The sequence below is a fragment of the Rissa tridactyla genome, chromosome 14, assembly GCF_028500815.1.
Source record: "Rissa tridactyla isolate bRisTri1 chromosome 14, bRisTri1.patW.cur.20221130, whole genome shotgun sequence".
NCBI lineage: Eukaryota > Metazoa > Chordata > Aves > Charadriiformes > Laridae > Rissa > Rissa tridactyla.
Genome location: NC_071479.1, coordinates 1,748,383 through 1,768,865, shown reverse-complemented (window position 1 = coordinate 1,768,865; position 20,483 = coordinate 1,748,383). Strand labels below are relative to the sequence as shown.

The 20,483-nt window shown below is 46.1% G+C and overlaps 1 protein-coding gene across 4 annotated transcripts; it reads right to left on the bottom strand.

Annotated features, from left to right (window-relative positions):
* Positions 1-123: 123 nt before the first annotated feature.
* ADAMTS13 (ADAM metallopeptidase with thrombospondin type 1 motif 13) lies at positions 124-20,467 on the bottom strand. Of its 4 annotated transcripts, none has more exons than XM_054220698.1 (29): positions 20,039-20,467; positions 19,664-19,730; positions 18,532-18,815; positions 18,191-18,332; positions 17,679-17,818; positions 16,846-16,929; positions 16,636-16,760; positions 15,695-15,841; positions 15,248-15,382; positions 14,555-14,705; positions 13,784-13,888; positions 13,158-13,309; positions 12,968-13,031; positions 12,298-12,424; positions 11,953-12,101; positions 10,474-10,594; positions 9,676-9,756; positions 9,216-9,397; positions 8,638-8,773; positions 6,769-6,898; positions 5,924-6,113; positions 5,094-5,211; positions 4,612-4,741; positions 3,574-3,778; positions 2,764-3,076; positions 2,238-2,384; positions 1,599-1,775; positions 1,079-1,263; positions 124-791 (listed from the first exon to the last, which is right to left on the bottom strand). In XM_054220698.1, the coding sequence occupies exons 1-29, from the start codon at positions 20,465-20,467 to the stop codon at positions 633-635; spliced, it is 4,575 nt and encodes a 1,524-aa protein (XP_054076673.1). In that variant the 3' UTR covers positions 124-632. The 4 variants fall into 4 exon arrangements, with proteins under 4 accessions (XP_054076673.1, XP_054076676.1, XP_054076674.1 ...); XM_054220701.1 differs by having other exon boundaries at positions 5,094-5,208; XM_054220699.1 differs by having other exon boundaries at positions 17,679-17,815.
* Between the last annotated feature and the right edge of the window lie 16 nt (positions 20,468-20,483).

Here is a 20,483-nt window from a genome sequence, read left to right as displayed (position 1 = left end):
AGTTTCGACAATCTCTCAGTGCACAGTTCCTGTGAGATGAAGATACAAGCCGATTAATAGCACAGCTACCGTTCTTATCTAAGTAAATACGTCTTGGCACCAAACCCGTCATTAAGAGACAGAATTATTTTATTTTCCCATAGAAAAGTAGTACTGGTATCACTGACACTTATATGATAGTAGAACCACAGAAGGGGTAGCTGGGGAGGAACCTCCGGATGTCACTTAGTCCTCCCATACAAAACCAACTGTCACCAGAGGTGTACAGAGGTTTGTGATGGAGCACTGAGCCACTCGGAAATCAAATTACTATCCTAAAAGGTCACAGAGTACGACAGAAGCAGGACCCTGAGACTTCAGCACCCAAGTCACTAACTGCAGACATGTAAACTGCATTAATACCAATCAACACAGACAGAAAATCCGTATGAGGACCATTTGCTAAATATTTCGTAGTTACATGTCTTTTGCGTAACCTTTATAGCTATTAACTGAGATCCCAAAGGAATCAGTAGGTATTATTGTTCTTACTCAGTAGATGGGGAGGCAGTTGCAAAAAGATTAAATGACTCGAACAGACACCAGTGACTAAGTGGATCAGGGCCCTTCTCAGCACAGTGGCCTGGACCCTTTTATTTGGGCTCAACAGCATGATATTCAGCCCAGAAACTGTTTCGGCGATCCTTAACGTTTTCATGAAATTCAATTTCAGCTTGGCTTCCTGTTGATTGCCAGAAGAATTGTTGTTTCCCACGGAACACCATTGTCTTCATGGTGCTTACATCACGGACCTGCATAAGGCAAGATCAAACCATTACATCCTAGCAGCCTGCAAGTTAAGTACCCACAAAATACTGGGGGCTGGCAAATCAGTCACTCGGGGAAAAGCTGCCCTACACAAAGGTCAGAATAAATACAGCAGACATCAGTAGCGCTCGTTCACGTCTACATTTACAAAACAGAGATCAGAGTCTGACCCTCCAGGATTTGTGACTGAACTTTGCATCTGGATGGAAACGTCTAATGAGGAGATGGGTTCATACCCATGGAAACTAACCCCTTTAGGTTTCTGACTCACCAGGACGTAATTAAAATGCGTGTGGTTGCTCTCATTGCCCAGGTCAATAGATAGGGCGCGGATAGCTATGCGATGCCGAGGGGCCACGTTGATGAAGGTCCGACACACTACTTCTTCCCTTTGATCGGGCAATTGTACAGGATTCTCTATTTCACCTTGGGGACCAAACAGCTGCTTGTCACAGTCTGAGAGGAGGAAAGGGAGCAGAAAAGAGAATGATTTAGAGAATCAGCATCTCCAAGAAAGAAATCACTTAAATTAAACACAGGCAGAAAAGTTTCTCTAAGGATTTTCATCTGGGAACCTCCAAGCATCAGCAAACACCTGCAGAGGGCTTGCCTTTAAAACAGAGGGGTAATCCACAAGTAATTCCAACAGTCCTCAAGAAGGGGCTTATTAGATGCTAAGGATGAGTCAAGGTTTCCATAGATTTCCACAGGCAGCCATGATCCGTGGAATTCTGCGGGCATTGTCATGAGCGCCTTAATCTAAAGCAATAGCAAAGCTTTCAGTAGGGTACCTTGGTAATATTTTTTAGTTGCAGTTCTGCTGTTGTACTGAAGAATGACTCCATTTCCTGGCACCAAAACGCGCTGTTTCACAATCAGTGTATTCGTTCTGGAATTTATCAGTGACAAAGGGAGCTTCCTGCAGCCTGTCCGCCACATCATTCGCCCGGAAAACAGCACTACCTCACCTGGAATGGATGAGCACCGGGACTAGAAACACTTTTACTTTAAGTAAAAGGCTGGAACCTATTTTACATAGGTCTGGAATCAAGTAATTTCTGCATCTTGTCCCTATCTTATCAAAATCCGTCATGAAAACAGCCCAGTTAACTAATCTAACTGTACCAATTCCAGCAAGAGGGTATATTACAGAGAGAGTTTATAACAGGCCAAAGCAATCAGCTTCTTTAAACCCATAAACTCCTTTCATCCAATATCTATCAACAAAACAGGTAGAAACCATTATACAGGGGGAGGAAAGGCATCACCTTCATTTAGTCCTGTCTGGCAAAGACTTGCTGGGACAGAAAATCTTGTAAAATGGTTTCAGAGATCACACAGGCTTCAAAGCAGCGAGAACCATTCAGGGCACCAAAAGCACACGGGCAAATGAGCTGCAGGTTTCCCAAAAGGAAATCCCTGGGCAGTACCTGCGCTGCAGTTGAGGGAGCTCTGCAGGACGCTGACCGTGATCTCCTCCCCGAGAGGACGTCCGATGGCCACAGTGCAGTCGCTGCTCTCTACACCTGTCATGTTGATGACCCCAGTGGCGTTAAGAAAGAGGTTTCCACAGACACCTGTACAACAAGAGACAGATGAGAAGCACATCCAGAAGGAAGGAGAGTTGCTGAAACACAGTTCCCATTTCCCTACTGGCACCGTGAACAGACAAATGCCAACAGCGTGCCCACCTTCCAGGTAAAGCACAGGAAGAGTCAGCTGCTGTCCCAAGGGGTCCCAAGTCAGAAGAGCTTTGGGACGCCCAGGGAAGGGAGTCATTATTCGTAGCTCAGAGAACACGGACAGCTCATGGCATGCTGGAAGCAGCAGCATGTTGTCCCCCCTAACCAGAAGTATTCCCTCCCACGCTCCTGTCCCTGAATGGCAGGAGGGTCACCACAACCCAGCTGCATGCAGTAAGCACCCATCTCTACCTTTTGGTAGTGTCCTCCTCACCTCCACTGGTCTCCTTTGCCTGTTCCTGAGTCACAGCTGGCACAGCAGACAGTGGGAGATCCAGGTCCTTGTATCTCGCCTCTTTGGCGGCTGCAGCTGCCATCAGATGTGCGGCTGGTGTCACTGTCTGCAGTTCTGCTCCATGGGACCCGGTCCCCAGTGCCTGCTCGGGACAGGGCCCTGCCGAGCAGCCACGTACCACAATGGCCTTGGGGAAGTGCCTGCAGAAGATGGGGTTCACGTGCTTACGGGTTAGCGGGTTGAGGCAGAAATCCTGCCGGGTCTGAATGCCATTCCCACACGAAGTTGAACACTGCAGAGGAAGAAACCCACAGGCCTTTATACATGTGTTTCAGTTGGTATTTAGAAATAAATACACTTATTGGCTCAGGCATGATCTGAGGGGCTGATCTTTTGTTCACCGATGGTGAACTATCACTTGCCCTTTCAGTGGTCTGGTTTCATCGGCTGTAAGATGGCCCGCCTCCCATGGGATCTTCCAAACTATATCTCTGAATTGCAGAACCACTTCCCAAAAATTACAAAGATAGGCATTCCAGAAGAAAACATGCCAAAGACCATTTTTAAACTGCAGCCAAAACCCGAGAAACATGGGAAGCAAACCTATGGCTTCTAAACACAGGGCAGTGGAAAGGGTGGAAAACATCCCTAGAAACAGTTTAGCATTTCTGTGGGAAGTAAATACACAAGGCAGAAGTGGTATTTCTTCACCGCGTGCTTTAGGCAAGTGGACGGCTATGAGCCCGCTGCACTAGACACCAAATGCTGCATCTGAACAGGAGCAGATACCTCTGTCCACTCACTGAAGCTCCATTCATAAGAGCACATTCGGATGACACAGGGGACACTGGTAAGGGGCTTCTCTGCCACAGGACACAAACGCTCCTCCAGCAGAATCTCCTTGCCTTGGTGAATCTGCACGCAGGTGACCAGCTGAACGGCTAAGCCAAGCCCACAGCTGGAGGAGCAGGGGCCAGATGGAGTTACCTTCCATCTGACAGAGGACATGGAGGAGAAAAATTAAGTTAGTGATGAATCCCCACCCTCTACTATCTCTCACTGTAGAAAATGCACTGCATCCTTCCCCCTTCTGCTTCTCAGCAGCTTTCTTCACCCCTCCGACTCACACGCTTTGCTGCCTATGGCACTTACAAGGCAGCCTTCGAAACAAGGCTGGAGCAGCTTTGGAGCTGGACACAAACAGAGGGCACTCACATTTTGCATAAGCCCACAGACTCCAAAAATACATTGATTCTTACTCTGCGTCCATTACAGTCTTCCCCAGGGTGACATACACAGGCTTAACTGCAAAAACAATCTTATCTCCCTCCAAAACACACACCACTGAACAGTCAGATCAGAAACCGACCCAGGGTATTTCACCCTGGGAATGGCATCCTGTAGCACACAAAAAACGTTCAGATGCCAGTGGCTTCCCAGTCCCACAGCAAATTTATCAACCCTGAGCCATATCCTAGATCACACCATACATGTTCACAGACAACAGGGCAAATGTGTCACCATCTTTTGCAGTTATGGATTTGGGGCAATATGGGATCAAGAGGTTTTCAGTTTTTCCTTGGACTCAAACTCCAAAGACTTCACTTACTTCTGCCTAAGAATATACCAGCCCAGGAAAGACTCTCAATTAATTTGCTGAGTATGGATCAGTGTTACTGTTTTTGCAGCTGTCTGTGCTTTCCAAGCAGGGGAGAGGAAGATAACGTCCTCAAGAGTAGCCTGACCCTTACTTTGCCGTGTCCCTGGAGATAGAGAGAGGAAGGGAAGACCTCTCACTGGCTCGTTGTCTCCTGGTAACTGCTTTACCTTGGTGGGCAGGGACTGAGATCACAGACTTCCATCCTGCTCTCCGGCTTCGGCACTGGATGACAGTTTTCTTCTTGGGTTTCTTCTTTGGTGTCAAAAGCCACACACACATACTGTAGCTGAGTCTTACCTAGAAAGCAAAGTGATCTTACTGCATGGCATGCACGCAAGGCTTGAAAATAAGCCAAGGAGTGTCAGTCACATCTGCGGGCACAAAACAAGTCAACTTTGCCCAAGCCCCAGGCACACTTATTGCACTCATCCCCCCAACTCTGAAACAAAGCAGCAGCCAGCCAGCTCCCTAATCTATTCCCTCTCTGAGACAAACTCCCTTGCCGCTTCCAGACTCAAAAAAATTGTGTGCACAGCTACACATGCACTTAGAACTGTAGGGGGGAAGAGACCAGGTTCCTGAGGTTCCTAGGCACTGAGCTCACACCTACAGCCAAGTAACATTTCCCTGCAGCACTGCAAGATCTCACCTCTACCACAGGAGACGGAACACTCTCCAGCTACAGGGGTCCAGACATACACGGTCTGATTTTCCAGTTGGATATGCCCAAGTGACTCCGAAGTCTGAAGTAAGTGTGCATCTTCCTCCTCAGAACAGAGCAAAAAGACCCAGACTGACATTGGCACCTGCTTTCCACACTGGTCCCGATCTAATGAAGGCAGAGGATACTTCCAGATCAAGCCTACAAGATATTTGCTGTCACTGAAGACAGAGGCACATTTAAGCACTTTCTCCATTTTTGCAGAACATATAAGTACCACGAATAGCTAAGGACATCCAACAGCCAAACCCTGTCTAATTCACACTACCTGAAGAGAGATACCTGAGACTGGAGATGCCTAAAGCAGTATCTTCCCCACCTCTAAATGTAAACCTGGCAGTGGCTCCCCAGTACGGAATTGCACCAGTGATCCTGAGCTGAGAAGCCCTTTTCCCTGCTAGCAATCCTCCCCACCATGTCAGAACCTCTCTGTTTGCCAGTGAGGCATCTCCCAGTAGACCAGGGGTTATTTCTGTTTCTGGTTTTGTTGGACTTTGCGAGGAGAAATGAAGAAACATAGTCAACAGCTGCCCTACACAAACCACCACTATGAATTGATGAATCCAGCAGCATAAATTAAGAGGGAAATAGCTGTCTAAAATGACAGGAAGAACCTTTAACTGAGCAGACATCCTTGGTGTAAACGGCCCTCCCAGACTCCAGTAATAAGGTGGTTCTTCCTACTGGTAGCCTCCTGTGGATCACAAATGGAAAGCTCCCAGTGAGACTTCCGAAATAAGCCAAGCCAATAAACTCACTTTGTCCCAGCCCAAAGGGCAGATGTTAACCACACACGGCACAACGGAGAGAGGTTTTTCTTCTGCTGGACACAAGCTGTCATCCACAGCAGTCTCCAATCCATCACGAAACTGAACACAGGTCAGATTCTGCTGGGCAACTCCAGTTCCACAGACAGCAGAGCATTCATCTACCTGAGACACCTTCCACCTAAACAGGAAGTAATTGTATCACCCTATTTCTCATCTGGATCATGGAGGTTTATTACTCATGCCACTGATCACAGAATTGGGTCATACAGAGTATTCAGCTTCTCCACTTCAAGAGCCTTGTCTGGATGTGATTGAGAGGACAACTGCTGGAAATGTAAGTCCTTGCAATGACAGCTCTCTAGGGCTAAAAGCTAAGGAGCTATAATTTACAGTGTAATCACTTTTTATTAAACACTAAAATGTCTATGAGATCAATGCCTGGGCAGGTTTGGCTCTTGGTTCTCTTTCCAAACTAATTAACACAAGGGTCTCCTCCAGAGTAAGATCAAATCTTTGATGGCGCAATCTTGGAAAGAATGTGAGCAGACATCTTCTGGCCATGCCCTCAAAGTATCTTCATTCAGCAGACTACTGTAAAATATTGGAAGGACTATCTCCCATTCGTTCAGCTGACGTCTCAATTACCTCATGCGACCAGGAAAGACAGAACATGGCTTGGGATCCACTAAGCCATTATAATTAGGAAGAAACTACGTCATACCTCTCCTTTTTTTTCACCTTGCGCAGTGCAAATGAGACTGCAGAGACGGGGTTAGCTGCCAGAGAAAGGACACGCGAAGCAAGAATTCAGCTGAGCTTCCAGGAACACCAACCTGTACAGGCATGGCTCCATGGCACAGGGCTTGTGCCCCGAAAGGGGCTGTGGGAGCCCCAGACACCATTCATCTTCTGTTGTTTCATTCTTTGTCTGGTCAAAGCACACATGATTCACTGGTTGTGTCCCTGGGATACAAAAGGAAAAGGAAAGGAAGTCATCAACAAAGCGAACAGCTCACCTCTGTTACGCTAGGCCGATGCAGTAATATCGCTTTACTCAAATCACCTGTCTAGGAAAACGGCGTATTTGGGAATACAGACTTTCTATAAACACAGAAGCACCTTCTCTCTGGTATAACTTTTCCTCAAGAGTTTTAAAGTGACTTTCCAAGATGAACACCCCAGAAGATGAGAAGTTTGATGGATAATCCACTGCCAAAATGGAAAGACTGCTCTAAACTGGCCATTTGCTAGAACAAGCATATCAATCATAATTTGGTCCAAATTACTTCTAATGATCTTGATGTCTGACTGATGAGGGACAGGTTGCTGAAAATAAGCTCTAGCAGCGAGCCATTTTCAAATGACATTCAGTAGAACTAATCATGTAATAACATCATGGAGCCTTTGTACCCAGACAGCACCGTGCCCACGTCCTCAAAGTGATCACCAACTTCCAGAACTAGACTAGAGGTACTGGGAGAGAAACTGCAGGCTTGCATCGCCTGTGGCATGCAAAAAATGAAATATTCATAAACTACAGCTATAAACAAGATTTTTAACAATACTGAACTTAACAGGTTAAGTAGGTAAAAATCCAAACTCTAAAAAGTTACAAGTAAAGCCGTAAAGAGTCGCAGTGACTGAGCTACCCACACAGAGAGACAGGCATTCCTGAATCTCAAAGAGCGTGACCCTGAGAAGCACATGTCAAGAATCAATCAGCAACGTTATCTTTTCACTACCCTCCTTGGTTTCAAATAACGTCCATTGGTAAGGAGGGCCTGAGCATCACTTTCAGCTCTCAAGATGCCATTTCAACTTGGATCCTCAACTTTCTGTTATTTTAAGTCCCAGCTTTCATTTTCTTGTTTGTGACCGCATTAGCTGGGAAGCCCTAGAGCATTTTGAGCTCCTTACTTCAGGGTTTCAGCCATCAGTTCACCTGGGGAACCTGCTGGAGAAAAGCTCTCCAGACATAACCAGTCCTATAGATTGACTTCCGTAAGTATTCATTAATGCATTTTCTAAATCCTTGTCACAAAAATCTTGCAAGGCTTGCCAGTGTCATCTGTATTGTCTGGTAAACAAGATGTCAGACTGTCTACCAGAGTGATCTGTTACAATCTGCATTATGATTTCTTCAGGGAGACAGAAAGGATTAGCCACGGCACAGGAATAGAATTCTAAGAAGGAAGTTTCATAATTAGCTCTGAGGCTTTAGTCAGACACTAGATACCACTCTGGTCTTAGACTTTTGATGTTTAGCCAACTTCAAATTACAGTCTTCAATAACTTCTAAAGATCTGAGAAAATTATTTAGTCTTAAAACCAAAAGTTTGGTTAAAACCTATTTAAAAATCCTCTTCACAATCAAACATTTTCACTATCATTTTGATGATTCGTCTCATTTGCTGACTTGCTAATTCAATTCAAAAGCTGTACCACTCTCTTCTTTGGTTCAGTTTAACACTGGCAACTGCAGCTCACTTTCTGCAATTTGCTTTTAAGTTCAGTTCAGTTGTTTAATAAGTTCTAACGAAGTGTCTATCACTGATGTCACTTTTCTTTCAGTCGGGAAGAAAGAAACGGCTCTCTCCACGAGAGCCCATGGAGTAAGATCTAGGTGACTACCAGCCAGACAAACTAGAAGTCTGCCCTACTTTTACTCCGTAAAAAGTAAAGATTGAGTACTGCTGTCTCACCTTCCCCACAGGTCACTGAACATGGCCCCTGCTGAGGAATCCACATATAAGTCAGATTCTCTTTGGGGACAAAATAGCTGAAGGTGATGTCTGGGTTGGTGGCATTGCCATATTCTTTTGCATACGTTCGATAGACCTGGTGAAAGAAAAAGTTGTGGTCAATGCACCAATCAACTCAGACTTACTTCTCAGGATGGAGACAGGAGAAAGTAGTCCCCCTTTTCCATCCAATCCTGAGCCTCAATACTATGACTCTCAGTTCTTGCCAGATGCAGTCAGGGCACTCACTCTGTGAATTCTGTGGACGGGACACTGAAAAAAAGAGCAGGCCAAGTAAAAGGTTTAACTCGGCCTGCTTCTCCCCACACAACCATCCCCCAGACCTGCAGAAAGCCTACAGGCAGCCAATCCTCAACCTTTCCCAAGAAGAGCAACGCCATCACTCTTAGTTAGCACCACCTCCGCTGGCCTTGGACATGACGCGTACTACACCTCGATTCTGCACCGCAGCAGAGCTACACAAACTCAGCCCGGCCAGTTCTGACTGACCCCTTTCCAACTCTGCTATTCTAATTTACCTGTATTTCAATTTCTTCTTGTGTTGGCCCATCCACATGGACTTCCTCCAGGCTTGGCAGGTTGTCCTTGGTGAGAAACACTTTGTATTTGATCTGGCTGTCCTCCAGAACTGACGGATAGGTGACATTCAGCGATATTTTTCCTTTTCCAGCAACCACATATACTCCTTTAACCTTCACAGCTAGAGGAGCAAAAGTAACAGTGAGGTTAAGGATCGCCTCGTGCTGGCAACTACAGACTGCCCATTTGCTAAAAACCAGTTTGATCTAAGTCGGGCTTCCCAAAGAGCATGGCTTCTACCACTTCTCACTGAGAAGTGACAAGTTGAGAAGAAACAAGTGACTGAGAAGAAACAAGTTGCGTCATCGAGAACTTTCCTCCTGAATTCCATTTTCGTGTTTTTACAGGTTTTTTTCAGCCCTGCCTGTAAGTCCCTCCTCTCCTTTTCATCCAACTCACCCAAATGCGTGAAGAGCGGTCTCCGATTGGTAACATGGACCAAGGTGGTATTATAAGGCAGGGAGAGAAATGTAACGTACTCTGGAAGGATGGAAAGAAAGAAGATATGGTTGCCTTCCATTACTGTACCTCTGTTAAAAAGGCTGGGGATTACCGATCAACCCCTCTTTACCTTACTAGCATGCCATCCATTGGAGGACAAGCCTTGCAGGCAGCACTGGTTTAATTGCAGACAGGGGTTATATAACTAATGTAAAAAAAATAAGGATACAACAGCGATGGCCAGCAGGCGAAATTCACACTCACCTTAGCTCTATCAGCTTGGCTTGAACACAGGGATGGTGAACACAGCAAACAAAACTGAACTGAATTCTGCGTCCCGTTCTCATTTTTCTTTTGTTCTTTTTATGTTCTCTGCTAATATCTGTATGTGTTACTGCAAGAGCCAGATCAGTTACCAAATGGATGTTTAACATCTCATGAAGCATCTGATACAGCTTCCAGCTCCCAGTAATTTGCTGGATTTCCCAGACGGCCACATTTCTGGTCCATGTCCAGGGAAGAACTATGACCAAAAAAGTCCCTCTGCCTACACAACAGCTACCTCCCTGCTGCAGATCTTAGCTGTCTTCTCTGTTGACTCCCCAAACTCCACCACCATATCCTCCATAAAATAAAATCAAGCAGAACCAGAAACAAGAAGTCACATACAGAAGATTATGAACACTGAACATTAATACAAGTACGTATCCTACAAACAGCACCATGACGTTGTGCCTGAGGGTAAGGACTACACACCTTTAGCTTTTCCTTCTGTGTAAGATCCACTCACTTTGGTGCAAGTGGTATTATCACCCCCACAGACCTTGCAAGAGTCCATTATTTTCTTGGAGTCCATCTGGCCATCACACCCGAAAGCCTGAGCAAAGGGGAGAGTTTGTCAAGATTTGCCTATTCTGAGAAGAAAATAAGTGAATGAAAGCAACATTGCCTGAATTCCTGAAACTGCCTTTTTCATTTGTAATTCGAGTTTAAGAAGCCAACACGGACAGAGATTCATTTGTGCCTAGATCTACCGCTGTACAGCAGTATGCAAGGCCAGGGATTGGAAAGTCTTAGCTGAGAGCACAAGTTTCATTAATTGTGTGACATTTTCTTTCCCATATGAAGTAGCCCAGAAAGATTTCTCCTGTGGCCTAAAACAAAGGCTCTGCACTCCCTCTCTTCTATGAACTCTTTCTGGAGGTGCAGGGGGGGAAAAAAAGCCCAGGAGAACTGTAAACATGAATGGCAGGTTCTAAAGGAATCATTAGCTCCCCAACCCGCAAACCCAAATCTAGCTCACATCCTCCAGCCTGGCCTTCAATCCCACGGAGCTCAGAAAAGAGATTCTACCCTCATTCCCATGAACAAGACTAATTTACACAAAGCTACAGGAGGATCTCGGCAGGCTTAGCAGCAGAACACGTGCAACTGCTGAATTTATGCTAGAGGAACGGATCCCAAGCTTTGGATGCTGCCGTAACATACATATTTATCACTGTCGCCAATAGAACAGCAGAAATCAGAATAGATTATGCCTACACCCTCTGCTGTTCGTTAGGTGGAAACGCATTACGAAACATTGTGAACACGAGGATAATGAGAAAAACATAAAACGTTAAAAGTGTTTTCTGGGAATGTAAAGAAACAACAGAAAACATACAACCAGGGCAGCATCGAGCAGTTACTAAAATGCAGACAGCGCGGGGGAGTTATATTCAAGTTCATCATGAAAGAATGCCTTTCTCATGTCCAATCCAGAGGGGGAGAAAAGTTAACTTCAGTTTTGATTAGCGATACTGCAACAATCAATTTGTTGACTTACGATTCCCAGGTTTTACTCCTCATTTTGCCACTGACCTGTATGTTCAAATCATGTAACTTTTCTCCAACAGGGTCGGCATTTTATAGGGTTATTTATACCATGCAAACTGAACAGCTAATGAAGTATCTTCAACCACTGCACAAACCAATTGCTTCTGGGATTAAAGATGAATAGCCTTATGTACTTACTGCATAATTAGCAGAATGCCTTATCTAGAGGGCATTGGATGCACAGATAGAAGAGTAGATTGTTAGAGTCCATCCAATAAGCTAAGAACAAAACTCTCTTCATTTGAGAAGAGCTCGATCTGTTGTTTGGGACACTGGGGTTTTTTCCCCTGCTCCTCGTAAACTGACCCCTTTGGTGCAGATTACACCTCAGAGGTTCACGGGGATTCCCCAGTCACTTACTCTGCAGCTTCCCATTACACACAGACTGAAAGCCCCACGGTGCTCAGAGTCATCCTGCTCGCATCTGGTTCCATCTACGAAACTGTCTTCGCGGCTTACCATGAATTCGTTTCCAAGGGCCCTGCACATGTGCTTGCACAGCATGTCCCCTAGAGGAGGCAGACAGAAGAAAGGAGTCACTCTTCCACAAAGGCACGTGGCTGACCATCAAGTAACGGAAAGGGTATCCAGGTTCCACGGGAAAACTAAAACAATCAACGAAACACCCTTTTGACTTCACAGTACGGACAGGTCCGTGAGCGCTCCCCTTCACAAAGAAACCACAGTTTCTCAGTCTTTCCTTACCTTTGGCAAAGCCAACAGCAGAAGTCCAGGTATAAAAGGATGGTGCTTCTACAGTGAGATACAGTGGCTTTAGATTTGTTGCTGCACATTGTTCATCCATGAAGTCCTGCTGGGTCATCAAACAGGCCTACATCCCCGAGAGAATTGTATGGGTAACGAAAGGAAGTGACTGAGCACAGAATCCCAAACAGCATTTTACCCACTAGCTAAGGGCAGAGAGCTGGTAAGTAAAACACCAAAACAACTGCAAATAGAGAAAACCTCTTCAAAGGGAGGCTGCGGGATATGCAGAGAATTGTGTTTGGAAGCTGATATCTTTGCTATTTATACAAAATAAACGGATAAGAAAAACAGGAACAATATAAGAATGTCCCTCTGAAGAAAACTATCATTAAGTGAGTCACTGTTTTCTCAGTGTCTCTCCTGCTATGAAGGCATAGAAAAAACTCTTGATTACATGTGAACAATGCCATTAAATAATACTGCTGTCTTCAGACACAGTGGAACAAATATCCCTCCTGTTGTCAGACAGCTGGCGGCTGTAATACAAATCTTTAGTCCTCCTTCCCACAGCAATCAGCTGTGAGAAGTAAGTCCCAAAACCATACAGCTCTCAAAGGGTCAAATGGCATTAAGAAAAAAGCTTAGAAGATGCAATCAGCTCCATTACCTGAGTATTGCACATCTCCACTTGGATGCTGGTGCCACGGCATTCCTGTCCCCCAAAAGCAGGCCTGGAAATGACAGGAAAAGTACTCCTCAATAGAGGCGGGTTTGTGCCAAGCAAAGAGCAAGACTCAGACCCCGTGGCCCTGAGTCGGCCAAGAGGCACTGCAAACGCCCAGCTCCCCGCCTCGTACCTGGGGTTGTTACAGAACCGCTGCCTTATCACGACTCCACCTCCGCAGCTGCGAGAGCAGGAGGAGAAGGGGCTCCAGCCAGACCACTGCCCATGGACTACAGCCATTGGGTTCAGTTCTTCCAGAGAGCTGCACTGTCCCTTGGAGCACCACTAAGACCAAGAATATACAAAATCGGCAGCAGCACCACAGTGAAGCCAGCAGGGCTGGCTGGGATCCACAAGGGTGGCACAACTCCCCATCTTTTTGCAGTTGCTGTTAACAGAATCGCACGATGAATGAGGCACCTTCTCTCAAAAGGCTAGAAGAGTCTCCTTCCTAATTACAGTCTAACATGAGGTTGTGATTAAAACAACGACCTGAGAGGCCATTTCAAGTAGAAAGCAAAGCCCTGGAGGAGAGCTCAGATGTGAGGCTATAGACCCGCAAAGTAACTCCAGAGATACAGACAAGGTGGAAACAGCAAGATCAGCTGGTACTAGTTTGTGACCGGAGTGCCCGGCCTTAGCTCCCTGGCCAAGGCAGGGAGTGCCACGTACCTTCCAGCCACCACCAATGTCTTGCTCTCTAATGAGCTCCACAGCACCCACACCCACTTCTGACCATCAGATCAGCAGCCTCCTTACCTTATTGATTCCACACTCAGTACCATCCAAGAGGGGGACAAGAAGCCGAGTACAGCTGGATTTGTCTCCTGGTTGTACATGGCATGAGAGAACTTCACATATGTCCTGGTGCGACAAGAAAATCGGGGAGTTCGGGGAGTCACTCAGGCTCATCAACACAGCAGTCCCAAAAGCTGCTCCGTTTAAATGGTGCCTGTCCCAGATGTTTGGTTTCCCACAGCTACCCAACAATGCAAGCAAGTTCCTCCATTTCTCCTGCTATTGGGCAAAAGTTGTGGGCATGTCAAAAGACCATCACTGCCAGCTGTAATACTAGGAGATGATCAACTGAAGCAATTAAATTTTCACCCACCTTAGTGCTTCCTCATTAACAAAACATGTCCAGATGGCAGCTATTAGCCATGCTGCATTGCTCAGACATGGGGACTTGGGCAGTGGCAGGGAAGCTGATGGAATTCAATGAACCAAAGCTCCCTAAGACAGGGCCCTGAGTTGGTGTACCCAGCACTAGTGCCACCAGGCCCCTGTTCGGACAGAAGGCTCTGGGCACTGTGCAAACCTTAAAGGAGACTTATGTGGACGAAGGAGTTGATGGAGAGAGGGAAGCATTTTAAAATCCTTTCAAAGGTTTGGTTTTTGCCAAGAAATCCGTGTCAGGAAAGCACCTTCCATCCCTTTACAGTAAAAGCATTCCCAGCTCCCTCTTCCTGAATCTCAGTTCCAGAACATTTCCCTGCTGCCCCTAGCAAGACAGACCAACTTTCTACCTACAACATTGCTGTCAGCAAAGGTGCATGCTGTGGCAACACTCCCAAAGGCTATTTTACATTGCTCATCTGCTCCATAGTACAAGCCAGGCTTCCATCCAGGGATGCTGCTGTCCATGTCCGGCAGGTCATTTAAGCAGTTTGTTTGGCCTGTGCTGATAGAAACATAAGAAATATCACTTTCCCAGCTGTGGGCAGTAAGGACAATGACATGTTTGCAAACTTGTGCTGAGTTTCATTCTGGGAGTTGGCTGTTGCTTTCCCAGACAACACATGCTTACTGTGGGCTGTGATGGATTTAGCTGCAGCAGCTGCCTGGAGATGCTCACAGTTCCCTGCTGCTGAAGTTAAAACAGAAACTCATGCCTGTTCCTCACCCAGCCAGCTCACAGCCCGCAATGCGTGTTTAAACCTAGATGCTCTGACATTTTAAATAAAATTTCCAGGCTGAGCTAGTGTCTGAGAAGTCCAACACAGCACAGGCATGTTACTCTGTGATTTCCAGTTACTTGAAGCAAAAACTGAGTTTAACCTCAGCAACAGACACAAGTGATAAGAAATAAACAAACCCCAAGTTTTTCACAGTTCCTCATTTTCCAAGACTGTCCTATTTTATTGCCTTTCCCTGCTCTCTCCTAAGCCCCCAGCACAGGGAACCTCTCCCACAGGGGCGCACAGAACTGGACCATTCCCCTACCTGACAAAGGCCAGGAACTCTTCTTGGCTGCACTGTGACCAGGAGAGGTCGATGCTGTTGTGGTTTCCTGCTGAACCCATGATGTAACCGCTGCTGCTGCACCCATTCCCCTCGCCATCGTGGGGAATTCCAAGACTGCAACAGAAGCAGCACAGTGCCCTGAGAAGAAACCCAGAGGCCGGGGTCCCTCAGAGCCTCTTTTCTCTAAGCAAGGGCTGAGCCCCTTCTGCAGCCTTCCCTTCTACCGTTGTCACAAAGGTTTTCTCTCCTCTTTGCAGTTTCTAATTGTCATAGAGCATGCAAGAATGCAAGAAATGCAAGGAACTCTTTCCAAAAGTTTTGCATAATCTATGGGAAGCCCCCTGTTATGTCACGAGATCCTTTAAACTGGGGAACGTTTTCACCCGAGTAAAACATAATGGGCTGATCTGGGGCTTTCTTACTGACCTGTGCCCAATCTCATGGGCTATGGTGACTCCAAGGTCAAAGCCAGTGTCCTGGGTAATAACACAGCTCCAGAAGGAGGAGCAGACTCCACCTAACTGAGTCACTCCACGTAGCTCCTTGTTCCCATCAGGTAACTCCAAGTCAAACCTAACATAAGTGAGACAGATAACAGAAGAAAACGCAAAGAACCACTGCAGCTAATAAAGTCAGGTCCAGACGTTCAACTGAATTTATTTGCACTTTCCTGATCTAACTTTGCCAGCTACCTAACATGTCTTTTGCCACACGGAGCTCCCTGCGGCAAGACTGTAGCAGTAGGGTCCCATGAGTGCCCACTATTCAAAATTTGTGGTGATTCTACATTAAAAAATCCCCATCACCCAGACAAGCAGAACGGAATAAAATGACCTAATCCTATTTGCAAAAGACAGAGCAGTATCATCATCTCTTTGAAGAAAGAGCACCAAAACAAAGCCATTACACTCATAAAAGTTTGCCTTCGATAAATTTAGCCAAGGCAATTTAAAGCAAGGAGCCTGCAAGTCAGACAAAATGTCTGAGTCAGAGTAGCATTAGAATCTTCCATAGAAAATACCAATGGGTTTTCACTTCCAGTTACTGTTCGACTTCTCTGCCCACAAAAAGCTGCAGTGGGTTTGGCTGTGCTGCTCTGGAAGCACACAACGTCCGCTCAAGTCTGGCTGGTCAGAGCTTGGGGAATAGTCCTGTTCCTTCCAAAACTGAAGAAACCGCACCTCTGACTAACTGCGTTACACTAAGGACAGGAGAATGAACCCCAAACAGGAGAATCAACCCATTTCCAAAGACTCTGTGATGCCCAACTGCTGGAAGACCCAGTACAAATCATTGTCACTGCGCTAACAGCGGGACACCATCAGCCCTGTCTCCGGTCCCCTCCCAGGGCAGGGCAGCTTCGGTACCTGGTGACGTAGAGGACAATGTCAGCGTGCTGGGGGTCAGAGTCATTCTGGGGGTTGACCTTCTTGCTCCACTCACAAACACTGATCAGTGAGGAGGTGACATTTGTTGTGATGTTTACCTCTGCCTGGAATGAAGGCACATGTTTGCGCATTTCATCCAGCTTTTAGCAACCCCTTAGACAACACTTGAACAAAGGCCTCCCTGCTCACCTCTGGTTCTCTCAAAACAAGCATTTGCATCAGATGAACCCTGAAATGAGCACCCAGTGAGGCATCTCTCAGCAGCTCTGCCCCCTGTTAAGAGACAGAAAGGATTCAATAAAGAAGGCACCTCGGTGACCCCCACTACCTGTTCCCAATAACAGGGCTACATTCACGCCAAAGGTGACACACCTGGTAACCACAAGGGGCAACTGTAAAATCACTGGGAAGTACAACATTAAAGTATGCACTACAAATGTAAATAAATCTGTCAACAGATGAGAACTGTTGATACACTTGTCAGATAACACTGAAGCGAAGAGAAAAATCTGCATGGAAAACAGTTTCATAGAGTAGGAGAGTGTATGCTAAAGACTTGTTTGCAATACACACACACAGAGAATGCATAAATAAATTCTTAATAATAGCAAAGGGAGACAGAGAAATTCTGTGACAGAAATAAAACATTGACATGTAAAATGTAAGATTAATTCAGTGGATCTGAAAAGGTACAGGGACTGGATCAAGGAAGGCTCTGGTGCTCTTGCTGCTGGATCTGGCATGTAAGAATATTAGTAATGCAACAAAGAGCTACGTTTTCTACATGGGCTTTAAGGCTACAACCCCAAAGCTTCTAAAAACCACTTTACCTCGTGCAGCTCCTTGTACAAGGGAAAGCCTGCCAGGCAGTGCCAGAGGGGAACACCCTGCACATAAGCAGCGCTTGGTACTAGCAGCAGGGAACCACAAACACCTCTGAAAGAGCAGAGAGGCCCGTCTGCCCGTGACACAGCCTGTGAGCTCTCACACTGGGACAGCAACCCAAACAGAAAGCTACTCACAATGTTCAAGTTGGTGAGAATATATCGCTCTGTGTCCTCTTTGTGGTACAAGTAAACATCTGGACCTGCTACGACCATCAGCTCCAGATGTTTGACAGCTCCCTCAGCCCTCTTCTGCAGGCGAGACGGAAACCGCCCTGCTGAACAGCACAAAGGGACACAGAGTTTAAAATGCAAGACAACATAAAAGGTCCTACAGATCCACTCCCTTTTCCTGAAAGACTGGAATAATCCAGCTGGAAGACAGCTCCTCCAGTTGCTTGCTCAGGTTTCCCACTACTCTTGGTTTCTTTTGCCTGCCAGCATCCTTAATAACACACCTATGATACCAAAATAGCAAATACCTAAATGAAAACACACCAGTTACACCTCAGTGAGGAGAGAAACATATTTAAGTATACTCATATATTTGCAGATACAAATTTTTCCTTTGAGCCCATGCAAGCAACCCCATTACCAGGAGATAGCTTTTCCAAGCAGAACAAGCCGGGCTTCCTCTCCACGTACATTACCTCTTGCTGTATTTGTCTCTCTTGCCGCACTTCTGAAGACAACGTGGGGTCTGGAGAAGCTGAGGTCCTTCAGCAGGGCCATATGTTTGCTTCTGACAGGCCTGATATGAATCTTTTCCTCATCTGCAACAACGACTCCTTGCTAAAGGAGATGAAATTCCATCTCTGAGTTATTCCAAAGACATTTGCTATCAATGGACAATTGTGTCCCATATCCTTCCTGTTTCTCCTTTGCAATGCTCAGATTTATTAAACGCATGGTTCACACGTGTTTAGTGCATCAAGCTGCAAACCTACAAAGGTTATGCACGCTTGTAAGAATAAGTTTAGTCCATACTCACCAACTGCCCTTCACAGTAAGTGACTCTACACTTGGCCCCGGGAGGTTGCAGTGGGTCTCCACCTGCGAAGCAGCTGCCTGAGAAGCGCTTCAGTAAGCTAAAGGAAGAGTTCACCACTTGACTGCTCACAAAAGAAGAGGAAAGGAGGGCATGGTCCTCTCGAAATTCAAAGGCATAGAGTTCCCCCCAGGCCTCAAGGGAGCAATGTTGAATCCGACAGGACATCAGCCCAATCTGTTCTTCTTTACAAGGACAAGTTGGCTCAGCAAAAACAAACTCAGGCACTGAAAGAAATGAAGCAAGACCAGAACAAGGGGAACAGTTACGAGAAACAATGATACACAGAAAACAAATGTAATGATCTATCTCCCCAGGAAAAAATACTCTCCAAATGACAACTGTGGCCTTTCAGGATCATCATCAACATCGATCAGGTCAACAAAGAACTTCTATGCTTTCATGTATTCCAAAACGAGGGTAATCTGCTTGGGAACAAATAACAGCTTTGAAACTGGCTCCTGATTTATTGGCGCTTTTCCTCTCTCGATAAGGAGAACAGTTCACTTAACAAAGGCTGAGACAGTTTTACTTCCTCAGACGTTAAGTATTACTGAGTGAGAATTATCATAATCCAGACAGAGACACTGGGATGAGCACTTGGTGAACACACAAGTAGACAACATTCTTGCTTTCAGGATTTGAGAATTTAAAATGCATCTTTATTCTGAACTACCATCAACCCAGACCCAGAATATTAGTCTTTCCATGTGTTTATTTAAAAAAAAAAAAAATTATCAAGTGCACTTAAAGCTGTTCTTAGTCTAAAGCTACCCCCTCAGTAGACCTGAATATGTTAATCTCATAGAAAAATACCAATACAGAGAACGAGGACCGCAGGAGAAATGTGCAAAAAGATTTATCATACCTCCTTGGCAGACTTTAAATACTGACCCAGTTCTTCAACTGCTTTCACGCCGAAACATGGATTGCCTCCCTGAGTAATGTGACTCAGAAATGCTAAATGCTTGTCAGATCTGGGTTCATTAATAAATGTTCTTAGCATTATCAAATGTACAGGATTAGAAATAAACTGACAGATGCGTTCCAAAATCAAGGAAGGAGCCCTGCATACCATCAGACACTGAGCTGGTTCCAAAATAAGAGAAAACATCTTCTGCATCCAAAGCGCTGAGAAATTTCTGCAAGAAGAAGAATAGCTTTACGTTTTTTTAGGAAAAACAAATGGATACAAGACTATCGCTTAACTGAACCTAACCTGGAAGGAACGCCAGCAAACAACAAGTACCGATGCCAAGTTCTCATGGCTTTATTTTGCGCTAAGCATGGGCTGCGTAACAGCCACCCAGAGGAAACAGCTTTATCTTCTTGATTAGTGAGGTTTGATGGATTTTGGCTTAGAACACACTGTGTTGTCTCTTTTTTTTTTTTTTTCCTAGAAATACAAAAGGCTTCCTGGAAACTTGAGTTTTCTGGAGGTCAGACTCACCTCTTGGAAAGCTGACGGCCAGCAGAACCCCAAGGGGAGCATCACGAGCGCCCGGATCGTCAAGCTGACGACGATCATGCCGGAGGAGTCTCGCCCAGCGCCGGCCCAGGGGTGATGAAGGCGATGTTTGGCCCACGGCATCACGTGGAGCGGAAGGGAAAAGGGTGCAGGGTTTAAACAAACAGGGGAGCTGATCCTCTGCAGAGAGGGGCAGCCGGGGGGGGGAACGGCCTGTGAAGAACACAGGAACAGCTGGAAGGAAGGGAGGCTTTGCGCAATGTTTGCAACTTTACTGCAGCCAAAGAGCGCCGGCAATAACGAGCTCTGAGCCAGTCTCAGCAGCCAAACACACGTGGGGCGATCGGCGGGGGGGAAAAAGGGCTCCGTGACCTTCGGCCCGTGCCCTGACAGGCCCCACAACCCCGCCATGGCGGCGGGGTAAACC

What these genes read in the sequence shown, in the direction of transcription:
- ADAMTS13 (XM_054220698.1), bottom strand. Translation starts at nt 20,467, where the DNA reads ATGGCGGGGTTGTGGGGCCTGTCAGGGCACGGGCCGAAGGTCACGGAG. An exon ending in TGCTGTTGGCTTTGCCAAAG is followed by an intron (nt 12,102 to 12,297) that starts GTAAGGAAAGAC and finishes TGCCTCCTCTAG; the next exon opens with GGGACATGCTGTGCAAGCAC. An exon ending in AACTAAAAAATATTACCAAG is followed by an intron (nt 1,264 to 1,598) that starts GTACCCTACTGA and finishes TCCTCCTCTCAG; the next exon opens with ACTGTGACAAGCAGCTGTTT.